General features: G+C 49.9%; 1 protein-coding gene across 3 annotated transcripts in view; it reads left to right on the top strand.

Moving 5' to 3' along the window:
- Positions 1-24,844, top strand: part of Pik3cd (phosphatidylinositol-4,5-bisphosphate 3-kinase catalytic subunit delta) — a 63,070-nt gene extending 38,226 nt beyond the window's left edge. For all 3 annotated transcript variants that reach the window (XM_045150838.1, XM_004657665.3, XM_045150837.1), the window contains exons 3-24: positions 2,526-2,698; positions 9,522-9,750; positions 9,838-10,067; positions 11,319-11,498; positions 11,807-11,956; positions 12,230-12,319; positions 14,546-14,767; positions 15,384-15,480; positions 15,572-15,702; positions 16,081-16,131; positions 16,208-16,375; positions 16,465-16,586; positions 16,776-16,919; positions 17,103-17,202; positions 17,298-17,476; positions 17,568-17,680; positions 18,055-18,133; positions 18,969-19,136; positions 19,871-19,994; positions 20,945-21,090; positions 21,448-21,580; positions 23,053-24,844. In XM_045150838.1, the coding sequence (XP_045006773.1) occupies positions 2,558-2,698; positions 9,522-9,750; positions 9,838-10,067; positions 11,319-11,498; positions 11,807-11,956; positions 12,230-12,319; positions 14,546-14,767; positions 15,384-15,480; positions 15,572-15,702; positions 16,081-16,131; positions 16,208-16,375; positions 16,465-16,586; positions 16,776-16,919; positions 17,103-17,202; positions 17,298-17,476; positions 17,568-17,680; positions 18,055-18,133; positions 18,969-19,136; positions 19,871-19,994; positions 20,945-21,090; positions 21,448-21,580; positions 23,053-23,190 (3,135 nt within the window). In that variant the 5' untranslated portion in view covers positions 2,526-2,557 and the 3' untranslated portion in view covers positions 23,191-24,844. The remainder of the gene's footprint in view (positions 1-2,525; positions 2,699-9,521; positions 9,751-9,837; positions 10,068-11,318; positions 11,499-11,806; positions 11,957-12,229; positions 12,320-14,545; positions 14,768-15,383; positions 15,481-15,571; positions 15,703-16,080; positions 16,132-16,207; positions 16,376-16,464; positions 16,587-16,775; positions 16,920-17,102; positions 17,203-17,297; positions 17,477-17,567; positions 17,681-18,054; positions 18,134-18,968; positions 19,137-19,870; positions 19,995-20,944; positions 21,091-21,447; positions 21,581-23,052) is intronic.
- The last annotated feature ends 502 nt before the right edge of the window (positions 24,845-25,346 follow it).

A 25,346-nucleotide genomic window follows, 5' to 3' on the forward strand; every position in this document is an offset into this window, starting at 1 on the left:
TTGGGCTTCATGAATGCTAAGCATGTGTTCTACCACTGAAGTATATAGTCAACTCAAAAGTATTTTATTTTATTTTTTATTTTGTAGGGTCTCACTCTAGCCTAGGATGATCTAGAACTCTGTAGCACAGGTTCACCTCAAACTCACCGCAATCCTCCAACCTCAGGCTCTCTAGTGCTGAGATTATACATGTGCAGCACCACACCAAGTTTTTTTAATTATTTATTTATTTATTTATTTATTTGAGAGCGACAGACATAGAGAGAAAGACAGATAGAGGAAGAGAGAGAATGGGCGCGCCAGGGCTTCCAGCCTCTGCAAACAAACTCCAGACACGTGCGCCCCCTTGTGCATCTGGCTAACGTGGGACCTGGGGAACAGAGCCTCGAACTGGGGTCCTTAGGCTTCACAGGCAAGCGCTTAACCGCTAAGCCATCTCTCCAGCCCAAGTTTTTTTTTTTTTGCATGTGCATAGTATGTGTGGTGGGGGGTGTGTGTCATGTATGAATATGTGTGTGCTGATGTAGCACTCATACACTCATCTGTGGAGGTCAGATGGGAGCATTGGGTGTCCCTCTTCATCACTCATCTGCCCATTTTTCTTTGAGACTGTCTTTTCTTATTCTGGAACTTGCTGTTTTTCTTTTTGGTGGGGGTGATTGGGGTCAGTTTTTATCGTGGGGATTGAGGGACCCAGTGCACCCAGTGATGTTGCTCATGGTGGGGACAAGCAGTTCTGCACAGGGGAGCATGAAGGGATCACCCTGAAAGTGGATGGGGAGGCCCTCCACCTAGAAGTCAGAGGTTCTCTGGGCCTCTCCTGCAACCTTCAGAAAAAGTAGGAAAGTGTGAACTTAACCAGTCGGGTTAAGCCAAGGACTATGTAGTCTCAGGGTGGCCTCAAACTCACAGCGATCCTCCTACCTCTGCCTCCCAAGTGCTGGGATTAAAAACACGCCTGGCTTGCAAGCACTTTTAAAATATATATATGTATATATATTTAATTTATTTACTGAGAGAGAGAGAGAATGGGTATGTCAGGGCCTATTGCTGCCACAACAAACTCCATACTCATGTATCACTTTATGTATTTGGAGATATATATATATACACACATACATACATACATATACATTGCAAGCCCAACAGACTGGCCTTTGTTTTGTATTTCATTTATTCATTTGAGAGAGAGAGAGGGAGAGAGAGAGAGAGAGAGAGAGAGAGAGAGAGAGAGAGAATTAGCATGCCAGGACCTCCAGCCACTGTAATCAAACTCCAGATACTTGCACCACCTTGTGTGCATGTGTGACCTTACGTGCTTGCATAACCTTGTGCGTCTGGCTTACGTGGGACCTGGAGAGTCAATATGGGTCCTGGGGCTTCGCAGACAAGTGCCTTAACCACTAAGCCATCTCTCCAGTCCCCCTGTAAGTTTTTAAAGCATGCAAAAATATTGGGATTCAGGTAGGGGAGTGGTTAGAGGTGTTTGCTATTCACACCTCCTGGCCAGGGTTCAATTTCCCAGCACTCATGTAAAGCTGGATGCAAGTGATGCGCATGTGTATGACCCCAGTGTGCCCACAGTAGTGGAAGGCAGCCAACAGACTCTCAAAGCTCACAGGCCAGCTAGCCTGGCTTTTGTAGCACAAAACAAGAGAAAATCTGTTTCAAACAAGGTGAAAGGCAAGGACTAACAGTCCAGAGTTGTCCTCTGACCTTCCCATGTGTGCTGTGACACATGTGCACCCATGCATACACATCTACACACACACATGCACACACATACTACTCTCTTGAATATATAAAAAGAATCTTTAAAAATATTAGAAATTGCTTGTAGATATGTATTAACATAGCAAAAGTATAAAAATATCCATGGAAATTGTAAACAACCAGATTCCAGGTTGCAGTGACCTAGAAGGGGGAAGCTGGAGGAGGGAGCAGGGATTTGGTGACCTGGAGTGGTGGGGGTGGGGAAGGACACAAGGAGCTTTAACTGGATCTGCAATGTTTTGTTATCACAGCAGCGCTGTAGGTAAGGAGGGGTGAATGACCAGAGTTTGGTATGAGAGCTGAGAGATAGTCCAACAAACCCTTAGTCAAAGCCGTTTGTAAACCACTTGGCTTCTGGTTAGAAAGCTTCAAGGAACTATATGTAGCCTTTGGTCTCCCTTAAGTTCTGAAGTGTTTCTCATCTCTTCTTCCGCAGCCTGGGCCAGCTGATGGCCATAACAGGATCTCACAGATATGCAAATGGTTTGACCTAGGGCTGTTCCCACTATGAGGGAGGTGGACAGTATCCCCCTCCCCAAGAGACAGCTCAGGACAGACTATGGCCTGGAGTGGTAGGAGCCACAAGTCAACTGGACGTGACAAGTCCTCTTGGGTGGCAAGCTCTGTATGCCCTCCAGCTGGGACTCACCCTGGAGCCTCCTGCTTCCCGACATGTGGGCACCCTGCCTCCCAAAGGCTTCATCTGACACAGCAAGGGTGACTCATTTCTGCTTTTGGTTTCTCCTCGGCAGGACCAGCCTCTGCAGAGCAGTGACGCAGCAGAATGCCCCCTGGGGTGGACTGCCCCATGGAGTTCTGGACCAAGGAGGAGAATCAGAGTGTGGCTGTTGACTTCCTTCTGCCTACAGGGGTCTACCTGAACTTCCCTGTGTCCCGCAATGCCAACCTTAGCACCATCAAGCAGGTACAACTTCCTCCATCTTTTTTTTTGTTTGTTTGTTTTTGCTTCTGTTTTTTTTTTTTTTTTTTTTTTTGATTTTTTGAGATAGGGTCTCACTGTAGCTCAGGCTGACCTGGAATTCACTATGGAGTCTCAGGGTGGCCTCGAACTCATGGCAATCCTCCTACCTCTGCCTCCCAAGTGCTGGGATTAAAGGCATGCGCCACCACGCCCGGCTGCTTCTGTTTTTTGAGGTAGGGTCTCACTCTAATCCAAGCTGACCTGGAATTCACTATGTAGTCTCAGGCTGGCCTCGAACTCTCAGCAATCCACCTACCTCTGCCTCCTGGGATTAAAGGCTTGCACCACCATGCCCAGTTTAACTTCCTCCATTTTAAGGCCTATCAGAGCTTAGAGCTCAGAGACAGACATACCATTTTCTTAGATTTGGAATGCTCAAATGTGACTTTGACAAGATAAAATTTCCAATAATTGTTTAAAAGCCTGTGGTTAAGCTGGGCATGGTGACACCTTTAATCCCAGCACTCGGGAGGCAGAGGTAGGCGGATTGCTGAGAGTTCGAGGCCACCCTGAGACTACACAGTGAATTCCAGGTCAGCCTGGGCTAGAGCGAAACCCTACCTAGAAAACCAAAAAAAAAAAAAAAAAATCCTGCGGTTAAACATCACTTTTCAAAGTCAGCTTCCCTTGAACAGTATGTGTTTCCCTTCCCTAGATTTGTAGATCATTAGCCAGCAGACTGGTTGAAAGTGCCAGCTATGAAAGGCTGCCTCCAGCTGGGCTGGCATCCCACCCGCGACTGTGTGGTCAGTTTTGGAACCACATTTCACAGCTGCTGAAGGGGCCTCCCAGCTCTTCATCCTTAGAACTGTCACCAGAATAGTAAACACCATCCTTAGAAAGAAGTCTTGGTTTAATTGAGTTGTAATCAGCTTGAAGTACTGAGTCAAGCCATTTAACATCTGGATGGCATTTGGTAGATGTAGTCTTGTGACTTTCAAAGGACTTCTGCCAACCTACAAAGTGTGTAATTTAATAGGTCATGCATTGGGGCTGTCAGAAGACAAGAACTTACTACAGAAGTTTACCAAATAGATAGATAGATAGATAGATAGATAGATAGATAGATAGATAGATAGATAGATAGATTTTTTGTTTGTTTGCTTTTTCAAGGTAGGGTTTTCACTCTAGTCCAGGCTGACCTGGAATTCACTATGTAGTCTCAGGGTGGCCTCGAACTCATCGCAATCCTCCTACCTCTGCCTCCTGAGTGCTGGGACTAAAGGTGTGCACCACGACACCTGGCTTATTTCTTAATATTTATTTGAGAGAGCGAGGGAGAAAGAGGCAAATAGAGAGAGAATGGGCATGCCAGGGCCTCTAGCCACTGCAAACAAACTCCCAACAAATGTGCCACCTTGTGCATCTGTGGGTACTGGGGAATCAACTCTGGGTCCTTAGGCTTTATAGGCAATTGTCTTTACCATTAAACCATCTCTCCAGCCTAAGATTTTTTTGTTTGTTTGTTTGTTTTTCAATCTAGGGTCTCACTCTACCCCATGCTGACCTGGAATGCACTATGTAGTCTGAGGCTGGTCTTGAACTCATGGCATTCCTCCTACCTCTGCCTCCTTTGCTGGTTTTAAAGGCATGTGCCACCATGCCTGGTGATAAATTTTTATTAGATTATGGATAAAATCTAAGAGAAGAAAGGAAGGCAAAGCTCCCTTACAGCAGGAGTAGCATCGTTTTTTAATTAAAAATGTTTCTTTTTATTATTGACAACTTCCATAATTATAGAAAATAAAATAAACCATGCTAATTCCCTCCCTGCTCATTTTCCTCTTCATAACTACTCCACTCTCCCATCTCCATCATATTCCCTCCCACTCTCAATCTCTCTCTCTCTCTCTTTTTTTTTTTTTTTTTTGAGGTAGGGTCTCACTCCAGCCCAGGCTGACCTGGAATTTACTGTGTATTCTCAGGGTGGCCTTGAACTCACAGTGATCCTCCTACCTCTGCCTCCCGAGTGCTGAGTGTGCCAGCAACTCACTGGAAGGTATCACATCCCTGGCACTAAAAATTTTGGTTTTTTTAAAATAATTTTTTATTGACAACTTCCATAATTATAAACAATATCCCATGGTAGTTCCTTCTTTCCCCCCACTTTCCCCTTTGAAACTCCACTCTCCATCATATCCCCTCCCCCTCTCAATCAGTCTCTTTTATTTTCATGTCATCATCTTTCCTCCTATTTTGATGGTCTTGTGTAGGTAGTGTCAGGGACTGTGAGGTCATGGATATCCAGGCCATTTTGTGTCTGGAGGAGCACATTGTAAGGAGTCCTACCCTTCCTTTGGCTTTTACAGTCTTTCTGGTACCTCTTCCACAATGGACCCTGAGCCATGGAAGGTGTGATAGAGAAATTTCAGTGCTGAGCGCTCCTCTGTCTCTTCTTCTCAGCACCATAGTGCCTCCTAAATCATCCCAAGGTCACTGCCATCTGAAAGAGAAGGTTCTCTAGCCAAAAGTGAGAGTAGCATTAATATATGGATATGACCATTAACAGAAGTGCTTACTGGACAGTTTGATGAGCATAGTATAAACTTTTAGCCAGACAGCAGCAGACGTTACACTTCTAGGGCTCATGACTACCCTTGTTGTAGATTTTCAGTATCAGGGATGTATTCCCTCCCATGGAGTGGGTCTCCAGTCAAATTAGAGGGCAGTTGGTTTTCCCCATAACAGACATGCCACTATTGCACCATTCAGGCTGGCTGGCCAAAATAAGGCTTGCAGTGTCCGCTGTTGGACTGGTGATTTCTCTCTCTCTCTCCCATTGAACTGCGTGCAGCATGGCTTTTTCCAGCTTTCTGTCAGCTGGTCTACAAGGAGGAGGTTTTCAGCAAAGCTCCATCAGGGTTTTTCAGTGACCTTACAGCCCAAGTATGTGGAGTCCTCAGCAATAGGGTCTTACCATCTATTCCTGGTGGGAAATCAAGGGCTTCAGCAATGGCCTGTAATGTTTGGGGGGCATCAGGGGTCTCCCTGGCCAACAACTCACTGGAAGGTATCCCATCCCTGGCACTGAAAATTTTCTAGTAATAATATATGGCTCCTGAGTGTTCCATTGTCCAAAACAGCAGGTTTCCATATGACTTAGTTATATCCTCTTAGATTTTGATTAGCCCTCCCTCCACCTTTCCTTTACTCAATCTCTTCCCTTGACCTCATTTAGGCCTTTTCACCCTGTGTTTTTTTAAAATATATTTTATTTATTTATTTATTTATTTATTTATTTATTTATTTATTTATTTGAGTGTGGGGTTGGGGGAGAGAAGCAGATAGAAATTGGGCACACCAGGGCCTCCAGCCATTGCAAACAAACTTCAAATGCATGCGCCACCTTATGCTTACGTGGGTCCTGGGGAATCAAACCTAGGTCCTTTGGCTTTGCCGGCAAGCACCTTAACCACTAAGCCATTTCTCCAGCCCTCTATATCTGTTTGTCTTCCAGTACCAGGCTGTTTTAGTTATTATGGCTCTGAAATATAGGTTAAAATCAAGTATGGTGATACCACTAGACTTATTTTTGTTTATCAAAATTGTTTTGGATATTTGAGGGTTTTTTTTTCTATTTCTGCGAAGAATGCCATTGGATTTTTTGTTTATTTGTTTGTATTTTCAAGGTAGGGTCTCACTGTAGCCCAGGCTGATCTGGAATTCACTATGTGGCCTTGGACTCATGGCAGTCCTCCAACCTCTGCCTCCAGAGTGCTGGGATTAAAGGTGTGGGCCACCACACCCAGCTGCCATTAGAATTTTGATAAGGGGGCTGGAGAGATGGCTTAGCGGTTAAGCGCTTGCCTGTGAAGCCTAAGGACCCCAGTTCGAGGCTCGGTTCCCCAGGTCCCACGTTAGCCAGATGCACAAGGGGGCGCACGCGTCTGGAGTTCGTTTGCAGAGGCTGGAAGCCCTGGCGCGCCCATTCTCTCTCCCTCTATCTGTCTTTCTCTCTGTGTCTGTCGCTCTCAAATAAATAAATTAATTAATTAAAAAAAAAGAATTTTGATAAGGGTTGCATTAAATGTGTACATTGTTTTTTGTAAGATTGACATTTTCACAATATTGATTTTTCCAATCTAAGAACATGGGCTGTCTTTCCATTTCCTAGTGTCTTCTGCAATTTCTGTCTTCAGTGTTTTAAAGTTTTCATTGTAGAGATCCTTCACTTCCTCGGTTAGGTTTATCCCAAGGTACTTTATTTTGGTTTTGAAGCAGTTGTGAATGGGAGAGATTCCCAGATTTCATCCTCAGCATGTTTGTTGTTAGTATATAGGAAGGCTACTGATTTCTGTGTGTTTATTTTGTATCCTGCTGTGTTGCTAAAAGTGTTTATCTGCTGTAACAGTTTTCTGGTAGAGTCCTTAGGGTCCTTTATGTATAGAATCCTATCATCTGCAAATAGCGATAATTTGATCTCTTCCGTTCCAATTTGTATCCCTTTTATGTGTGTCTCTTGCCTTACTGCTATAGCTAAGACTTCCAGTACTATATTAAATAAAAGTGGGGACAATGGACACCCTTGTCTTGTTCCTGATTTTAGTGGAAAAGCTACAAGTTTTTCTTCATGCAGTATTATGTTGGCTGTAGGTTTATCATAAATAGCCTTTATTATGTTGAGATATGTTCTGTCTATTCCCAGTTTCTTTAGGACTTTTATCATGAAGGGGTGTTGGATTTTGTCAAATGCCTTTTATGCATCGATTGAGATGATCATATGATTTTTGTCCTTCAGTCCATTTATGTAGCTACATCTCTGGCAAGCTTTGGTTTCACATTTTAAATAATTTGGGGCTGAGCGTGGTGGTGCACACCTTTAATCCCAGCACTTGGGAGGCAGAGGTAGGAGGATCACCGTGTTATTATTTATTTATTTTACTTGGCAGGGGGGGTGTGGGTGGAGAAGGAGAAAGAGAATGGGTGCACCAGGGCTACTATAAACAAACTCCAGACACATGCGTCACCTTGTGCATCTGGCTTATGTGGGTACTGTGGAATCAAACTGGGGTCCTTAGGCTTCATAGACAAACACCTTAACTGCTAAGCCATCTCTCCAGTCTGGTTTCTGGAAATGGAAATGTCCACCTAGAGACCCAGATTGGGGCTTACCTCAGAATTTTAAAAGCCATAATTAGGAGCAGGAAAAAAAATGACAGAAGCAAGGATTCTCCTTGAGAGTTTTTCTTTTGCTCTGCTACTTCCTGGGAAATTTTTTTCCACTACAAAAATAATATGGATACATTAAAATACAGAAGAACCAAACAAGGGCTGGGCTGGAAAGATGGCTTAGTAGTTAAGGCTCTTGCCTGAGAAGCATGACGAGGTTTGATTCCCCACATAAGCCAAATACACATGGTTCTGCATGCGTTTGGAGTTTGTTTGCAATGGCGTGCCCATTCTCTTTCTCTTTCTCTTTCTCTTTCTCTTTCTCTTTCTCTTTCTCTTTCTCTTTCTCTTTCTCTCTCTCATAAATAAATAAACAATTTTTTTTTTTGGTTTTTCGAGGTAGGGTCTCACTCACTCTAGCCCAGGCTGACCTGGAATTCACTGTGGAGTCTCAGGGTGGCCTCAAACTCACGGTGATCCTCCTGCCTCTAAAGGTGTGTGCCACCATGCCCAGCTTAAACAAAAATATTTTGAAAAAGTAAAACAAGCCAGGCATGGTGGCACATGCCTTTAATCCCAGCACTTAGGAGGCAGAGGTAGGAGGATCATGATGACTTCGAAGCCACCATGAGAATACAGAGTGAATTTCAGCTCACTCTATGCCAGAGTGAGACCCTACCTCGGAAAAAAAAGGTTAAAATAAGGGCTTAGTTGGTAAAGTGCTGGTTTAGCATGCATAAAGCCCTGTGGTTGATCCCCACTACCCCTAAATCAGGCAGAGAGATACATGCCAGTAATCCTAACACTTGAGAGGTGGAGGCAGGAGGGTAAGGAGTTCAAGGCCATCCCTGGCCTCATAGGCAGTTTGAGGCCAGCATGGAATACACGAGAACCTGTCTCAAACACCCCCCACCCCTCCAAATAAACAAATAAAAATTTAGGAGAATAGGCTGGGCATGGTGGCGCATACCTTATGTCTTAGCTTAATGGTCAAGGCACTTGCCTGCAAAGCCTAAGGACCCAGGTTTGATTCCCCAGAACCCATGTAAACCATAGTGGCTTATACTTCTGGAGTTTATTTATAGTGACTGAAGGCCCTGGTGTACACACACACACACACACACACACACACACACACACACTTTCTCTCTAATAAATAAATAAACATAAATCTTAATAAATAAAAAGAGGCCGGTGTAGTGGCACACGCCTTTAATCCCAGCCCTCGGTAGGCAGAGGTAGGAGGATTGCCAAGAGTTCGAGGTCATCCTGAGACTACATAGTGAATTCCAGGTTAGCCAGGACCAGAATGAGACCCTACCTTGAAAAAACAAAATAAATAAGTAAGTAAATAAAAAGATAAACATCGGGGAATTAACCAGCCTCATAATGAAGGGTTCCTAAAGGTCACACCTGGCTCCCTCTGTGGGTAGCAGAAGGTTGTCTATGTGCTCTGCGGGGGAGATGGTGGGATCCACTGCCCAACCCCAAATCCTGCCTCACCCTGGAACCCTGCATAGAGGGAAACCTGTGGACCCCTGGCTGGTCCCAGGCATCTGAGGGGACAGGCCTCCCTGGATGTTTGGCCTTGTCCTGTGTGTGGGTCCTGGAGGGTGGGCCTGGGGCTGGAGCCTGACCGTGACCATCTCTCTGACAGGTGCTGTGGCATCGTGCGCAGTATGAGCCGTTCTTCCACATGCTCAGTGACCCCGAGGCCTATGTGTTCACCTGTGTCAACCAGACCGCCGAGCAGCAGGAGCTGGAGGACGAGCAGCGACGCCTGTGTGACGTCCAGCCCTTCCTGCCCGTCCTGCGCCTGGTGGCCCGCGAGGGTGACCGTGTGAAGAAGCTCATCAACTCACAGATCAGCCTCCTCATTGGGAAAGGTCTCCTTTCTTGGGGGTCACAGACACCCAGGCTGGCTCTCCCTGCCTCCTCCCCACCATGCTGACCCCTTCGCTCATCCCTGTCAGGCCTCCATGAATTCGACTCCCTGCGGGACCCTGAAGTCAACGACTTCCGCACCAAGATGCGCCAGTTCTGCGAAGAGGCTGCTGCCCGCCGCCAGCAGCTGGGCTGGGAGGACTGGCTGCAATACAGCTTCCCTCTGCAGCTGGAACCCTCAGCCAGGGGCTGGGGTGCTGGCACCTTGCGCATCCCCAACCGGACCCTGCTTGTCAATGTGAAGTTTGAGGGCAGTGAGGTGAGCCTGTGGTTCCTGTTTCCTGGGGACGTTGCCCTTGGCGTTGTTTCCAGCCTGCCTTGCCCATGAGGGTCCCCTGTTCAACTCTACATTCATCCGCAACCTTCACCCCCAGTTCCCTCTCCCCCCAATGTCATGAAATGGCATTGTGCATACTTATTTGGCAGGTGAGATACCATGATCAAGATGGCATTTGCCAGGTTCCCAAGCATGTGAGAGGCTTAGCTGAATGTTCAACCAAGCAAAAAAAAAAAGTTTTTAAATTTGTTTTTTGGTTTTTCAAGGTAGGATCTCCTTCAAGGTAGGATTCCCGGCTGACCTGGAATTCACTATGTAGTCTCAGGCTGGCTTTGAATTCACAGCAATCCTCTATTTCTGCCTCCCAAGAGCTGGGATTAAAGGCATGTGCCACAAATTTTATTTTAATTAAAAATCTAGGGGGCTGGAGAGATGGCTCAGTGGTTAAGGTGCTTGCCTTCAAAGCCTAACAACCTGAGTTGAGGGGTGTACGCATCTGGAATTTGTTTGCAGTGGCTAGAGACCCTAGCACACCCATTCTTTCTGTCTGTCTGTCTCTGCTTGCAAATAAATAATAGACTAAAAAAATGTTCTTTTGAGACACAGAGAGAGAATTGGCGCACCAGGGCCTCAGCCACTAAACTCTAACTCCAGATACTTGCACTACCTAGTGGGCATGTGTGACCTTGCACTTGTCTCATCTTTATGCATCTGGCTTGCGTGGGATCTGAAGAGTCAAACATGGGTCCTTAGGCTTTAGAAGCAAGCACCATAACCACTAAGTCATCTCTCTAGTCCCCAAGCAAAAAATTAAAAATATTTTTATTTATTTGCAATGAGACAAAGAGAGAGAGAGAGAGCATGCACATGGGCAGGCCAGGGCTTCGCACCATACAAACTCCAGATGCCTGTGCCATTTTGTGCATCTGGCTTTACATTGGTACTGGAGAATTGAGCCCAGGCCAGCAGGCTTTGCAAGCAAGTACCTTTGATTGCTGAACCATCTCCCCAGTCCCCCACCAAGCAAATTTGACAAGACAGATTGATCTAGTGGTGTTAGCAATTCATTCATTCACCCATTCATCATTCCCAGTGCTTCCTTGGTGAACACTGAGACAATGCCCTTGTGGAGTCATATTTGGGTGAGCAGTCCATCTCACAGGAATCACTGACCCTGTCTCCAGAAGCCCATGGGGTCTGCAGAGCAGGAGTTGATGTCCCTCTTCCTTTCAGGAGAGTTTCACCTTCCAGGTGTCCACCAAGGACCTGCCCCTGGCACTGATGGCCTGTGCACTCCGGAAGAAGGCTACAGTGTTTCGGCAACCCCTGCTGGATCGGCCTGAGGACTATGCGCTGCAGGTGAACGGGAGGCATGAGTATCTCTACGGCGGCTACCCTCTCTGCCAGTTCCAGGTGAGGCCTGCTCTGCTCTGTCCTCCATCACCCTCGCACATGTGGCCTAGGAACAGTGGGAGAGTCAAACTTTGGGCCTCTCTTGAGCCTGATGAACCAGACCTTTGCACTCACCAGGAGAGCATCTCCTTGCTGGGCAGGTTCCCCCATGAGCACAAGGAGGGATCCTGTCTCTGGCAGGTTGTGTGAGCAGACCAGCAGAAGGTCCCTTCTGATAGGCAATGTCAGCTTGGGAGTCCCTGGGAAGCCAGTTATCCAGGGAGTAGATGGGCCACCTGTCAACAGCTCATGCTGTACCCCCATCCCAGTACATCTGCAGCTGCATGCACAGCGGACTTACCCCCCACCTGACCATGGTCCACTCCTCCTCCATCCTCGCCATGCGGGACGAGCAGAGCAACCCCACCCCTCAAGTCCAGAAACAGCGCACCAAACCACCCCCTATTCCCGCCAAGAAGGTATGATACTGGGCTCCCCTCCCCCTGCCTCTCACTCCTACCTGCTGTCCACTTATGCAGCCTATTGGGCAGCATCCCAGGAGGGGCGCGGGTCTACCCACCCTTGGCGGGTGACGAACATCCCAGATGGGGCCTGCCTGAGCGGTGGGACCGTCTATTCTCAGCAATCTCAGGGGCACTGGCACCTCTGGGTGTCTGCAGGGCAGGCAGATTTTTCTGGTGTTGGGGACAGGTATCTGAGCCTTACCACCACCCCTGCCCCCCTCCCCTCAGCCTTCCTGCGTGTCCCTGTGGTCCTTGGAACAGCCCTTCTTCATCGAGCTGGTCGAGGGCAGCAGAGTGAACGCTGACGAACGGATGAAGGTAGGGGCTCCCGGACCAGGTGAGGGAGCCGCTGTTTTCTGCACAAACAAGGTGGCTGTGGCCTGGAGGGGTGGCAGCGGAAGAAGAGTGGGAAGATGTCACACGAAACCCACCTGACCACATTACCCAGCAACCCTGCCTGGAGTGGCTATAAGCCTCTTCAAAACAGGAAGAGAGGAGGTGGGGGGGGGATCAACCAGCCAAGAGACTGATTCGTGGAAACCAGGCAGAAGTGACTTCTGTGTATTTGACTTTGGTGGAGGTTGTGGGGCCAGGTTCAGCTCAGGGATGAAGGAGGTATCAGTAGAGGGTATCCCCTGAGGCCTGAACCCCCTCTGGGTTGCAAGGACAGTGTGAGAACTTACGGCTCTGTTACCTCTGCAAAGGACTTTCCTGCACCCCATCTTTTCTGTCCTCACAAGCGCCGGCCACGTGGAGGTTTTATTGTCTCATTCGTGGGAGGCGATGTCCGGGGCACAGGGACTGGCTCTCTTGCCTAGTGCACTGTTCGCTGCGCTCCCTTGACAAGCTTGGAGGGCTGGGCGCCTGTGTCAAGCATGATGGAGGCTGGATGAGAGAAGGGCTTCCTAATGGGACTGTGTAAAACTCTGACAGGGAAGGGAGCCTGAGGGTGTCAGAGCCAGAGGGCTCTGGAATTACTGTGCCCTGATGGGGACACTAAGGCCCAAAATGGAACTTGCCCTCAAGTCCCACCTTCAGGGCCTAGCATACACAGTTTGTGTTGCTTTTCCTTCCTCCTGACCCCTTGTGACCTGGCTGGCTGTTTGGGGAGATAGTAAAGTGCATGAGGACCCGAGTTCAATCCCTAGTACCCACATACAAATGCCAGGCGTGGTGGCACATACTTGTATTCCCAGTTCTGGGAAGACACACATGAAAAGACCCCCTAGGACTCACTGACCAGCCAATATAAACTAATTGGGCAGGCTCTAGGCTGGTGAGCGAACTTGTCTTCATAAAAAATGGATGGAGCCAGGCATGGTGGTGCACACCTTTCATCCCAGCACTCGGGAGGCAGAGGTAGGAGGATTGTCGTGAGTTCGAGGCCACCCTAAGACTAAATAGTTAATTACAGGTCAGCCTGGACCAGAGTGAGACTCTACCTTAAAACATATCCCTCCCCCAAAAAAGTGGATGGAGTGTTGGAGAGATTGCTTAGTGGTTAAGGTGTTTGCCTACAAAGCCAAAGGACCCAGGTTCGATTCCCCAGGACCCACATAAGCCAGATGCACAAGATGGCACATGTGTTTGGAGTTCGTTTGCAGTGGGTACAGGCCCTGATGCATCTGTTCTTTCTCTCTTATCTGCTTCTTTCTCTCTGTCTCTCTTTCAAATAAATTTTAAAAAGTGGATGGGATTCCTGAGGTACCAACACCTGAAGTTGTCCTCTGGCCTCCATATGCACCTGTATACATGTGCTCAAATACCTCACAAGCATGTGCACATACACACATTAAAAATAGTAGACTGGAGCTGAAGAGATGGCTTAGTGGTTAAGTGCTTGCCTGTGAAGCCTAAGGACCCTGGTTCGAGGCTCAGTTCCCCAGGTCCCACGTTAGCCAGATGCACAAGGGGGCGCACGCGTCTGAAGTTCCTTTGCAGTGGCTGGAAGCCCTGGTGCGCCCATTCTCTCTCTCTCCCTCTATCTGTCTTTCTCTCTGTGTCTGTTGCTCTCAAATAAATAAATAATTAATTAATTAAAAAAAATAGTAGACTGGAGCTGGAGAGATGGCTTCGCAGTTCATGCACTTGCCTGCAAAGCCTAAGAACTCATGTTCAAATCTCCAGGTCCCATGTAAGCCAGATGCACATTGATGCAAGTGCACAACATCAAACATGCACACAAGGGGAGACACGCGTCTGGAGTTATTTGGCAGCAGCTGAAGGCCCCAGCATACTCTGTCTTTTTCTCTCTCTCAAGAGATAGCTTAGTGGTTAAGATGCTTGCCTATGAAGCCTAAGGACCCAGGGTTGACTCCAGTACCCATGTAGCCAGATGCACAAAGTGGTTCATGCATTTGGAGTTTGTTTGCAGTGGCCGGAGGCCCTGGTGTACACATTCGCTCTTTCTACCTCTCTTTAATAAACAACAATTTAAAAAAGAAGACATTTGAGAAGGGAATTAGATACGAAGGGAAGGGAGAAGAGGAGGAGAGGGAGAGGAGCCCAGGTCCTTATTCTGTTTCTGGTATGACCACTCCCCAGCTGGTGGTGCAGGCTGGGCTCTTCCACGGTAACGAGATGCTGTGCAAGACGGTGTCCAGCTCGGAGGTGAGTGTGTGCTCAGAGCCCGTGTGGAAGCAGCGGATGGAATTCGACATCAGCGTCTGTGACCTGCCACGCATGGCCCGGCTCTGTTTTGCACTCTACGCCGTGGTGGAGAAGGCCAAGAAAGCTCGGTCCACCAAGAAGAAGTCCAAGAAGGCGGTGGGTAGGGCCTGCTGGGAGGGGCCTAGTCCTCAGGCATCCAGTGCAACTCCATGCAGGCAGGCAGGCAGGATGAGGATAGAGGTCCTAAGAGAGCTTAGGGACCCCAGCCTCCCCAGTGTTCTAATCTGGCTCCTTACTCTGCTCAGATGAGAGCTTGTGAGCAGCCTACCTTGGAATATCTACCCTGTGGCCCAGTGGGATCCTGGTGGGAACTTCTTGGGCAGAAAGACAGTGTCCTTGGGAAAATGGGGCTTGGATCAGCAACTACTTGAGTCACCAATCCTAAGGCCATGACTTGCCTCTCACCCTGCTGACACAGGCAGAGAGAGCTGGACCAGTTCCAGGAGTTCTGGGGCTGGCTCAGAGCTGAGAGGGGGTATAGGGATGCAGGCACAAGGAGCAAAGAGGACCTTGCTGATTTTGTCACTGGGACAATACAAGAAGGAGGAGGCACTGGGTCCTCCCTGTCTCCAAACAGACTTTCCCAGGGCCTAGTTAGAACCCTCCAGTGGAGTCCATATTTCTTCTGGTGGGTCTGCAGGCTTATCCCTCTTTGGGATAAGCACAAGGAGGCTTACGTGGCTGGTCCTGACCCATTTATGTCCTTCCCCAGGACTGCCCCATCGCCTGGGCCAACCTCATGCTCTTCGACTACAAGGACCAGCTCAAGACCGGAGAACGCTGCCTCTACATGTGGCCCTCTGTCCCAGGTGGGTGCAGCCTTCAGGGAGAAGCTGGAGAGGTTGGAGGTCCCAAAGCTGGTGGCCTTGTCCACACAACTCCGTCTGTCCCTGCATTCAGATGAGAAAGGAGAGCTGCTGAACCCCACGGGTACTGTGCGCAGCAACCCCAACACAGAGAGCGCTGCGGCCTTGGTCATCTGCCTGCCTGAGGTGGCCCCCCAGCCTGTGTACTACCCTGCCCTGGAGAAGGTCAGTGAGGGGCCCTTCCTGGCGCTTTCCTGACCTTGTTCGTCAGCTCTTCAGAGTTTGAGCTCCAGCCACCTTGAGATTTGCCTGTAGTTGGGGGCTAGGTTGCCACACCCATCCGGGGACTTCTAGGAGCTATTTGGCCCATTAGGGCACATTACAGAATGTCTGGCAGTGCTTTTGGTTGTCACAGCCAATAGAAGGGATGCTCCTTGACATGCTGCACTTAGGGGCCAGGGATGCTGTCATAAACCACACAGGATGGTCCCCACCAGCAAGAATGATGGACACTGGGGCCAAGATGCAGATGTCCTGCCCTGGGGCCGTTCAGCTGCTGACCCTTAGAAGCCTGGTGTACTGAGAGAGGGCCATTTGTTGCAGATCCTGGAACTGGGGCGTCATGGGGAGCGTGGGCGCGTCACGGAGGAAGAGGTGAGCTCAGGTTGTGGGTGGGGCGTGGGGCTCGGTGGGGGGGGGCGGGAGTCCTCACCCTGCCTGTGCTCCTCAGCAGCTGCAGCTGAGGGAAATCCTGGAGCGGCGGGGGTGTGGGGAGCTGTACGAGCATGAGAAGGACCTGGTGTGGAAGATGAGACACGAGGTCCAGGAGCGCTTCCCAGAGGCCCTGGCCCGACTGCTACTGGTCACCAAGTGGAATAAACACGAGGATGTGGCCCAGGTAAGTCGAGGGAGTCACCTAACGGGACAGAGCAGGGAGCAGACTGGAAGCTGCCATCTACCCACTTCTTGACCATCCCATCCGCCCAGATGATTTACCTGCTGTGCTCCTGGCCCGAGCTGCCCGTGTTGAGCGCCTTGGAGTTGCTGGACTTCAGCTTCCCTGACTGCTACGTGGGCTCCTTCGCCATCAGGTCTCTGCGGAAGCTGACGTGAGTCCTAGCTGGGTGCCCAGGCTCCGCAGATGCCCTGTTGCCTTGAAAGGGCAGCTTTCCCCCGACTTTGTAGAAGTGAGCACTGGGTGGGACTTAATACAGCTTTGCCTAAGTCCAGGCTGGACTCACTCTCCCTCCAGCCCTGACACCCACCAGTTGCAGATCACGGGCTTTCCTTCCCTGCAGGGACGACGAGCTTTTCCAGTACCTGCTACAGCTGGTCCAGGTACTCAAGTACGAGTCCTACCTGGACTGTGAGCTGACCAAATTCTTGCTGGACCGGGCCCTGGCCAACCGCAGGATCGGCCACTTTCTCTTCTGGCACCTCCGGTAACTGGATGCAGCCCAGCTGGCTCCTTGGGAAGCCCAGGAGGATTGGGGGCTTGCTGTGTTTCCAGCCGGTCCAGATGTCCTGGCTTCCCCGAGTCCCACCTGCATTGGCGGGTGGCGGGGGGGTGGGGGGCGTTGTATGACGCTTCCTGGCAAGGCTCAGTGCTGTTACCCTCTCTCCAGCTCCGAGATGCACGTGCCATCGATAGCCCTACGCTTCGGCCTCATCATGGAGGCCTACTGCAGGGGCAGCACCCACCACATGAAGGTGCTGATGAGGCAGGTGAGGCTTGGCCAGGCTGCTCCACTTCCAGCTTGAGAAAGTCTTGGGCCACCCGCGGCTGGTGCCTACCGCCTCCTTCTCACTGTCACCGCCAGGGGGAAGCCCTTAGCAAGCTGAAGGCGTTGAATGACTTTGTGAAGGTGAGCTCTCAGAAGACCACCAAGCCCCAAACCAAGGAGCTGATGCACCTGTGCATGCGCCAGGAGACCTACATGGAGGCCCTGTCCCACCTACAGTCCCCACTTGACCCCAGCACCTTGCTGGAGGAAGTCTGGTAAGCCCTAGGCCCAGCCCTCTGTAGAGGGCTCCTCCCATCCCTTACGCGGGCAGTAAACCCTATGCCAACCCCGTCTCTTGTCTGGTAGTGTGGAGCAATGCACCTTCATGGACTCCAAGATGAAGCCGCTGTGGATCATGTACAGCAGCGAGGAGGCGGGCAGCACCGGCAGCGTGGGCATCATCTTTAAGAATGGAGATGGTAAGCTGGGCATGGCAGTGTATGCCTTTAATCCCAGCACTCGAGAGGCAGAGGTGGGAGGATTGCTGTGAGTTCGAGGCCACCCTGAGACTGAATAGTGAATTCCAGGTCAGCCTGAGCTAGAGTGAAACCCTATCTTGAAAACCAAACAAACATAAAAGAATGGGGATGGTGAGCCAGGCAGAGGGGGGGGGGCAGGAGAGTGGGAGGGGATCTGCTGTGGCCTCTGCTAACCCATCCCATCCCTATACTGTCCTGGAAGGGTTGCTGGGGTGAGGGTAAACTGAAAAGATAAGAGTCCTGGCATCTAGGGGCCTGGGCAAAGAAGAGCACAGAACTCATGAGACACCCAGGGTCTTCCTCCCGTGTTGCAGACCTCCGTCAGGACATGCTCACTCTGCAGATGATCCAGCTTATGGACGTCCTGTGGAAACAAGAGGGCCTGGACCTGAGGTGCGGGGGCTTCTTGTCACCTTTCTGGGTCTGTGTCAGTCTTCGGAGCCTGTGCCTTTGGAGGGGTCCCTGGTCCAAACTATCATCATTACGCCATGGTCTGGAAAAGGGACTGTTCTCAGAGCAGAGGCAGTCGGAGGAGGACAGGGAATGCCAAGCATCTGTCTGGCTCCCTCCTGTGTTTCCTAACTTAGGATGCAGCGGTAGCATCTTTTTCTCTTCCTTTCATATATATATATTATATATTATATATTAATTTGCAACAGAGAGAGAGAAGAGAGACAGACAGAGAATGGGCACACCAGGGCCTCTAACCACTGTAAATGAACTCCAGATGCATGTACCCCTTGTGCATCTGGTTTATGTGGGTCCTTTGGCTTCATAGGCAAATGCCTTAACCACTAAGCCATCTCTTCAGCCCCCTTTTTTCTTTCTTTTTATTTATAATCATTATTATTGGTTTTTCGAGGTAGGGTCTCACTCTAGCCCAGGCTGACTTGGAATTCACTATGTAGTCTCAGCGTGGCCTTGAACTTGTGGACCCTCCTACCCCTGCCTCCCGAGTGAGTGCCGGGATTAAAGGCGTGCGCCACCACGGCTGGCTAGTAGCGTCCTTTTCTAATCCCCACCGCTTGCTCTCTTCCAAGTTAATGTGAGCTCTGAATCTTGAATGCTGGGGCTGGAGCCTGTCTAAGCTTGGCATCTTTCTCCCTCTCAGCAACAGAGCAGCAGAGTCCCCTGAGACTTCTGGGGTGCCTCGAGCTCCTTGGGGTTCAGCAGCCCCGAGGACAGCCCTTGATCATGGCATTTGTCTGGCCTTCTTCCCACCTGCTAGGATGACGCCATATGGCTGCCTCCCGACTGGCGACCGCACGGGCCTCATTGAGGTGGTGCTTCACTCGGACACCATCGCCAACATCCAGCTGAACAAGAGCAACATGGCTGCCACGGCCGCCTTCAACAAGGACGCGCTGCTCAACTGGCTCAAATCCAAGAACCCCGGGTAGGCCTCAGGCCCTGTTTCCTGAGAGGGACAGGGTGGGAGGAGTTGGCTTATTGGAAACAGAGTGAAGGGAAGGGCCTTTGGGCATTGTCAGGTCTGTTTGGATCAGCTGTAGACCACCTAGGTCTGTGTTCCGATGTGTCAGCTACCAGGTCAGCCTGAGCTAGAGTGAGACCCTACCTCCAAAAACCAAAAACCAAAAAGAAAGAAAGAAAAAGGAGGGTGATCGAGGAAGAAAACCAATGTCAATTTCTGGCTTCCATAGGTGCATGTGCAACCACATAAACATGGACCCACACACATGAACACATCACACACACACACACACACACACACACACACACACACACACACACACACACGCAAAGCCAAACCAAGATTACCACTATTCTCTAGCTTGAATGGGCTCAGCGAAGGCATCTGATTTTGTTCAGAATGGCTCATTTAACTCCCTGAGCCTGGAAGGTTTAAGGCTGTCACATTTGGATGCCTGGGGACTTGGCACTGTCTGCCAGCCTTGCCTGTCCTCGTGGCTACTGCTCGTGAAGTAGATTCACCTGAGCTGCTCTCCATGGTGATTGTGGGAAATGGGGAGCAAGTTCAAGATCTGCAAAGTGTCCTAGGCCTAGGCTCTGAAACAGTGTCCTCTGCAAGGCCAAATTCAAGCGAAGGAGAAACAGACTACACCTCTGGTAAGAGGAGCTTCACCATGACTTTGAATCCTCTCCACGCAGGGAGGCCCTGGATCGGGCCATTGAGGAGTTCACCCTCTCCTGCGCTGGCTACTGTGTGGCCACCTACGTGCTGGGCATCGGCGACCGGCACAGCGATAACATCATGATTCGTGAGAGTGGGCAGGTAAGGGGCAGGTGGGCAGCTGCCCCATGGGCCTGACCTCCACCCCTGGCACTCCTCTGAACACTGCATCTTCTTTCCCTGGGAATTTTTGGGACTGGAACACTTTTGAAAAAACATTCTAGATTCTTTATATTATTATGTGTGTATGTATAGGTTTGTGGGGGGGGGAGGTGTGCATGTGTCACAGCACACATGTGGTCAGCCTTGCTTGAGGCAGTATCCCTCTTGTTTTGGCCAATCCAGCTGGCCCACAGCTGGTTTTGACTCCCATTGCCATGGGCATATTGAGATTAAAGACTGTGGCACCACTTTGCCTCTGACTTTACATGGGTGTCTGCGAAATGGAACTTGGGCCAACAGACTTGCAAGCAAGCACCTTTAACCACTGAGCCATAGCCTCCCCAGCCACTAAAACACTCTTCTTTTAAAAAATATTTTATTTATTTGAGAGAGATATAAGGGAAGGGGGGAGAGAGGGAGAGAATGCACTATATTTCCATCCCCTCCTTTCTGATTATCTTTCTTTTTTTTTTTTCTTGTTTTTTTCAAGGTAGGGTCTCACTCTAGCTCAGGCTGACCTGAAATTCACTATGTAGTCTCAGGGTAGCCTCAGACTCATGGCGATCCTCCTGCCTCTGCCTCCCAAGTTGCTGGGATTAAAGGCATGGACCACCGCACCTGGCTTCTGATAACTTTCTTTTTAAAAAATATTTTCTTTTCATTTGTGTATTAGAGAGAGAGGGAGAGGGAGACAATGGGTGTGCCAGGGCCTTAGCCACTGCAAACAAACTCCAGACGCATGCGCCACCATGGGTATCTAGCTTATGTGGGTACTGGGGAATCAAACCTGGGTCCTTAGGTTTCACAGGCAAGCGCCTTAAGCACTCAGCCATCTCTCCAGCCCCTCTGATACCTTTCCGTTCTGTGCCCTTCCCTACCCTCCCCCTCAGCTCTTCCACATTGATTTTGGCCACTTTCTGGGGAACTTCAAGACCAAGTTTGGAATTAACCGTGAGCGGGTCCCCTTCATCCTCACCTATGACTTTGTCCATGTGATTCAGCAGGGAAAGACCAGTAACAGTGAGAAATTTGAAAGGTAAGAGTGCTACCGCTCCACTAACTGCCCCTTGGTTTGCAGGGGTGAGGGGACAAGGGTTTCTGATCAGTGGACAGGGATGGGGACTCAGCCCTCAGCTGGGCTCCTAGACTGCTGATGAATAGGAACGTGTCCCGACACTCCAGCCCCCAGGCCTGCGTGTTCTCTTGGAGCAGCGAAGAGGTGTGTGGCTTGCGTAGGATGCAGGCTGGGAAGGTCAGCCTGAGAAACTGGGGGCTTGTGTCTACGCATCACCAGGGCAAGGGCAGCTGCTCAGGCAGACTGGGCCACTGGCCTTGGGCTAGGAGTGGCAGCGAGGACCCAAGGGCTTCACCTGCCCCGCCTCCCCTCCCGCAGGTTCCGGGGCTACTGTGAACGAGCCTACACTATCCTGCGGCGCCACGGCCTGCTCTTCCTCCACCTCTTCGCCCTGATGCGTGCAGCTGGCCTGCCTGAGCTCAGCTGCTCCAAAGATATCCAGTATCTCAAGGTAAGCCAGGCCAGGGCTGTTCCCGGCCACAACCATGCCAAGGCTTCCCTGGGCAATCTGAGTCCTAGAATGGCCCCACATTCTGTGGCTTTCATGGGACACTCATGCTGGTGGGGTCCTCATGCTGCCCAGTGGTAGGATCTGGTAGGAAGTGGCCCAAGCTGGGTTGCAGATACATGGTGACTTTTTTCTTTCTTTCCGTTTTTTTTTTTAATTGTTTTTTGAGGTAGGGTTTCATTCTTGTCCAGGCTGACCTGGAATTCACTATGTAGTCTCAGGGTGACCTTGAACTTACAGTGACCCACCTACTTCTGCCTCCAAAGTACTGGGATTAAAGACATGCGCCACCACGCCCGACAGGGTGACTTTTCTTGGACTACCCGTGTGTGCTTATCAAACTTCACGCACACACCAAAGGCCACATCAGTTAAGCTTCCTTCTGTACCTTATAAAGTACTTTTCTTTCCCATGTGCTGAGTTTGTCAGAGGTGACATAAGCCATAGATTTTGCCAGGACATTCCCTGAAGCCATTCTGCCCTCTTCCCACCGTTAGGCCCAGGCCACCTGGCATCTCTAGGGCTCTGGGCCAAGACATCTTTAGTGTGTGAATCAGTGAACAGGCCAAGGACCTTTCTGGATTTGGGATCTGTGTAAAGAACTGGGCTGTCGGCCTCTCTCATAACCCTTTTCAGGCAATTTTTTTTTAATTTTTTATTTTATTTTATTTTATTTTATTTATTTATTTGAGAGCTACAGACACAGAGAGAAAGACAGATAGAAGGAGAGAGAATGGGCGCGCCAGGGCTTCCAGCCTCTGCAAACGAACTCCAGACGCGTGCGCCCCTTGTGCATCTGGCTAACGTGGGACCTGGGGAACCGAGCCTCGAACCGGGGTCCTTAGGCTTCACAGGCAAGCCCTTAACCGCTAAGCCATCTCTCCAGCCCAAGGCAATTTTTTTTAATTAACAACTTCCATGATTATAAACAATATCCCATGGTAATGCCCTCCCTCCCCCCACTTTTCCCTTTGAAACTCCATTCTCCATCATATCCCCTCCTCCTTTCAGTCTCTCTTTTATTTTGATGTCATGATCTTTTCCTCCTATTATGATGGTCTTGTGTAGGTAGTGTCAGACACTGTGAGGTCATTCATGGATATCCAGGCCATTTTGTGTCTGGAGGGAGCACGTTGTAAGGAGTCCTGCCCTTCCTTTGGCTCTTACATTCTTTCCACCACCTCTTCCATAATGGACTCTGAGCCTTGGAAGGTTGATAGCGATCTTGCAGTGCTGAGCACTCCTCTGTCACTTCTTCTCAGCACCATGATGCCTTCTGAGTCATCCCAAGGTCACTGTCAGGCAACTCTCTTGGAAGGGAATTTCAAATTCCCTGATGGAGCAAAACAGGGGTAGGTAACACAGCATTGACAGTGTCCCTAAATGTCACCTGTGCTGTGGTATTTCTGTCTCAGGACTCTCTGGCACTGGGGAAGACAGAGGAGGAGGCGCTCAAGCACTTCCGGGTGAAGTTTAATGAAGCCCTGAGGGAGAGCTGGAAGACCAAAGTGAACTGGCTGGCGCACAACGTGTCCAAAGATAACAGGCAATAATGGCCCCTTCCTGGTTGCCACACACTGTCCCCACCTGGCTCTCAACCCAAGAGAAGTAAACTGTCGGTCCTGGAGACCAGGCATCCTCAGTCATCCTCAAAGGGGCCTAAAAGCCTGAACTACACACCTCACGGGAAAGAACCACACGGTTGCCTTTTGTTTACACTGGTTATTTATGACTTGAAATGTTTTAAGGAACGAAATAGCCATAAATGGAAATGCATCTTTGTGCAGAGGAGAGGTGCTGTCCTCGTGTCCCCCAGCAGAGCACCGGGAGCGGTACCTCGAGGATGGTCGCTCAAGTCTTCCAGCTGGAGGGTCCTGGACCAACAAAGACGGCCCTTTGCAGGGAGCTTTCTTCCGAGGCTGTCACCAGATGGCCTGAATTGAGCCTGGCCATCACCTGGTGTCTCCTGTTCAGGCACAGCAAGCACCTCACTCCTAAACTCACTTCCGCCACCTTTGGGTGGCCCACCCTGCGTCCTCCACCAACCAAGTTCCAGGCAGCTCCCGAGGAAGCCAGGGCACACTCTAGACTCAGGGACACTTGCTCGGCACTGCTGAAGTGACTCTCGGGTATGGAGATACCCTCACCTCTTTTACTTGCGGGTAAGAAATGATTAAGTCAAACCACTGACTGAACCTCTAAGGCTGGGAGAAGGACTCTGATCTCTGCAAGCGTAGCACGTGTGTGTGGCGAGTCCTCGAAACGTGCAAAGATCAGCACCTGATTCAACTTGGCATGGCCACAAGTCAAGGTGAAGGGAAGTCTGAGTGGAATCCAATGACGTGTAAACACCTAGTTAGCTTTTAATGAAGAGGCAGGGCCCGGTCTGTCCCCTCGAAAGCTGGTTGAAGGTGGGTAGGTCATGAAGTTGTAAGAGGGTGAGGGCAGAGTGGAACCTTCTTGTCAGTGCTTAGTTTGAAGCAATCTTAGCCTCACCAAGGGCTGGATCAGATAGAGCATCTGTAGATGTGCAGGTTCTGGGCTTCTCCCAGCTTTTCAAAGCCTACTCTGACAATAAAGCTAGGCACCCAGGCTCCTAGAGTCCCACGGTGCGCCGGGGACCACTGCTCAGTGCCACAGCCCATGCTTAGTGCATGCTGGGTCTGGCATACCACCCCCAGCAGCACAAATACAAATAAGCCCGTGGCAAGCCAGATGTATCAACAGCCGCCTCAGGACTCAGATCTCTCAGTAACCTTCTAGGACTCAACAGAGCCACTGACGCTGCTTCCCCAGCAGCCCAGGGCATGGCCCAAGGAGCCCAGATGCCAGCTCCCTGTGTTGATGATCTAGGGGCCTGGCAGCCATTGGTGCCACCAGCCTTGTCTGCAGTAGTAAGTGCTGAAACCCTTAGCCTGCCCCACCTGCTTCGGAATAGGAAAAGCGTGTGTATGTGTGTACGTGTGTCATGTTATTTATTGAAACAAGTCTGGGTGCTCCCTGGTGTGGCTGCAGATTTTGTACACCCTCAGCCCTTCTGGATCGGGTGTAGAGTCTGTGTGCCTGGTAAGCAGAATATTTTCTATTTTTTTAAGTCATTTCATGTTTCTGTACGGGGAAGGCGAGTTCCCTATCACTGATGTGTCCTGAGACCAGTCTGTACAACCTTGATATGGCAGGTAAAGACAGGTGAAAAGAAATAAAAGCCTTTTTATGTTCTTATGTTTGTTTCGTTGTCCTTGTGTTCTTGGCCTAACAAAGAAACAATCAGGACTGGGATATATATCTCAGTGGTAGAACAGTTGCCTATGTGAGTCCCTCAGTACCATAGAAAGAGGAGGTAGGAGGGAGAGAGAAAGGAAGGATGGAGGGATAGAGACAAAAACAAGTTTGGTATGGTAGCGCATATATGTAATCCCAGCACTGGGAAGGCAGCAGCAGGAGGATTGTTGTAAATGTGAGGCTATCTTGGTCTACAGGGAGCTACACAGTGACAGCCTATCTCAAAAATAAATGAATATCCGGGTGTGGTGGTGCACGCCTTTAATCCCAGCACTCGGGAGCCAGAGGTAGGAGGATCACTGTGAGTTCGAGGCCACCCTAAGACTAGTTAATTCTAGGTCAGCCTGGACCAGAGTGAGACCCTACCACGAAAACAAAGCCAGGTGTGGTGGCGCACACCTTTAATCCCAGCACTTGGGAGGCAGAG

Source organism: Jaculus jaculus, chromosome 5 (assembly GCF_020740685.1).
Source record: "Jaculus jaculus isolate mJacJac1 chromosome 5, mJacJac1.mat.Y.cur, whole genome shotgun sequence".
NCBI lineage: Eukaryota > Metazoa > Chordata > Mammalia > Rodentia > Dipodidae > Jaculus > Jaculus jaculus.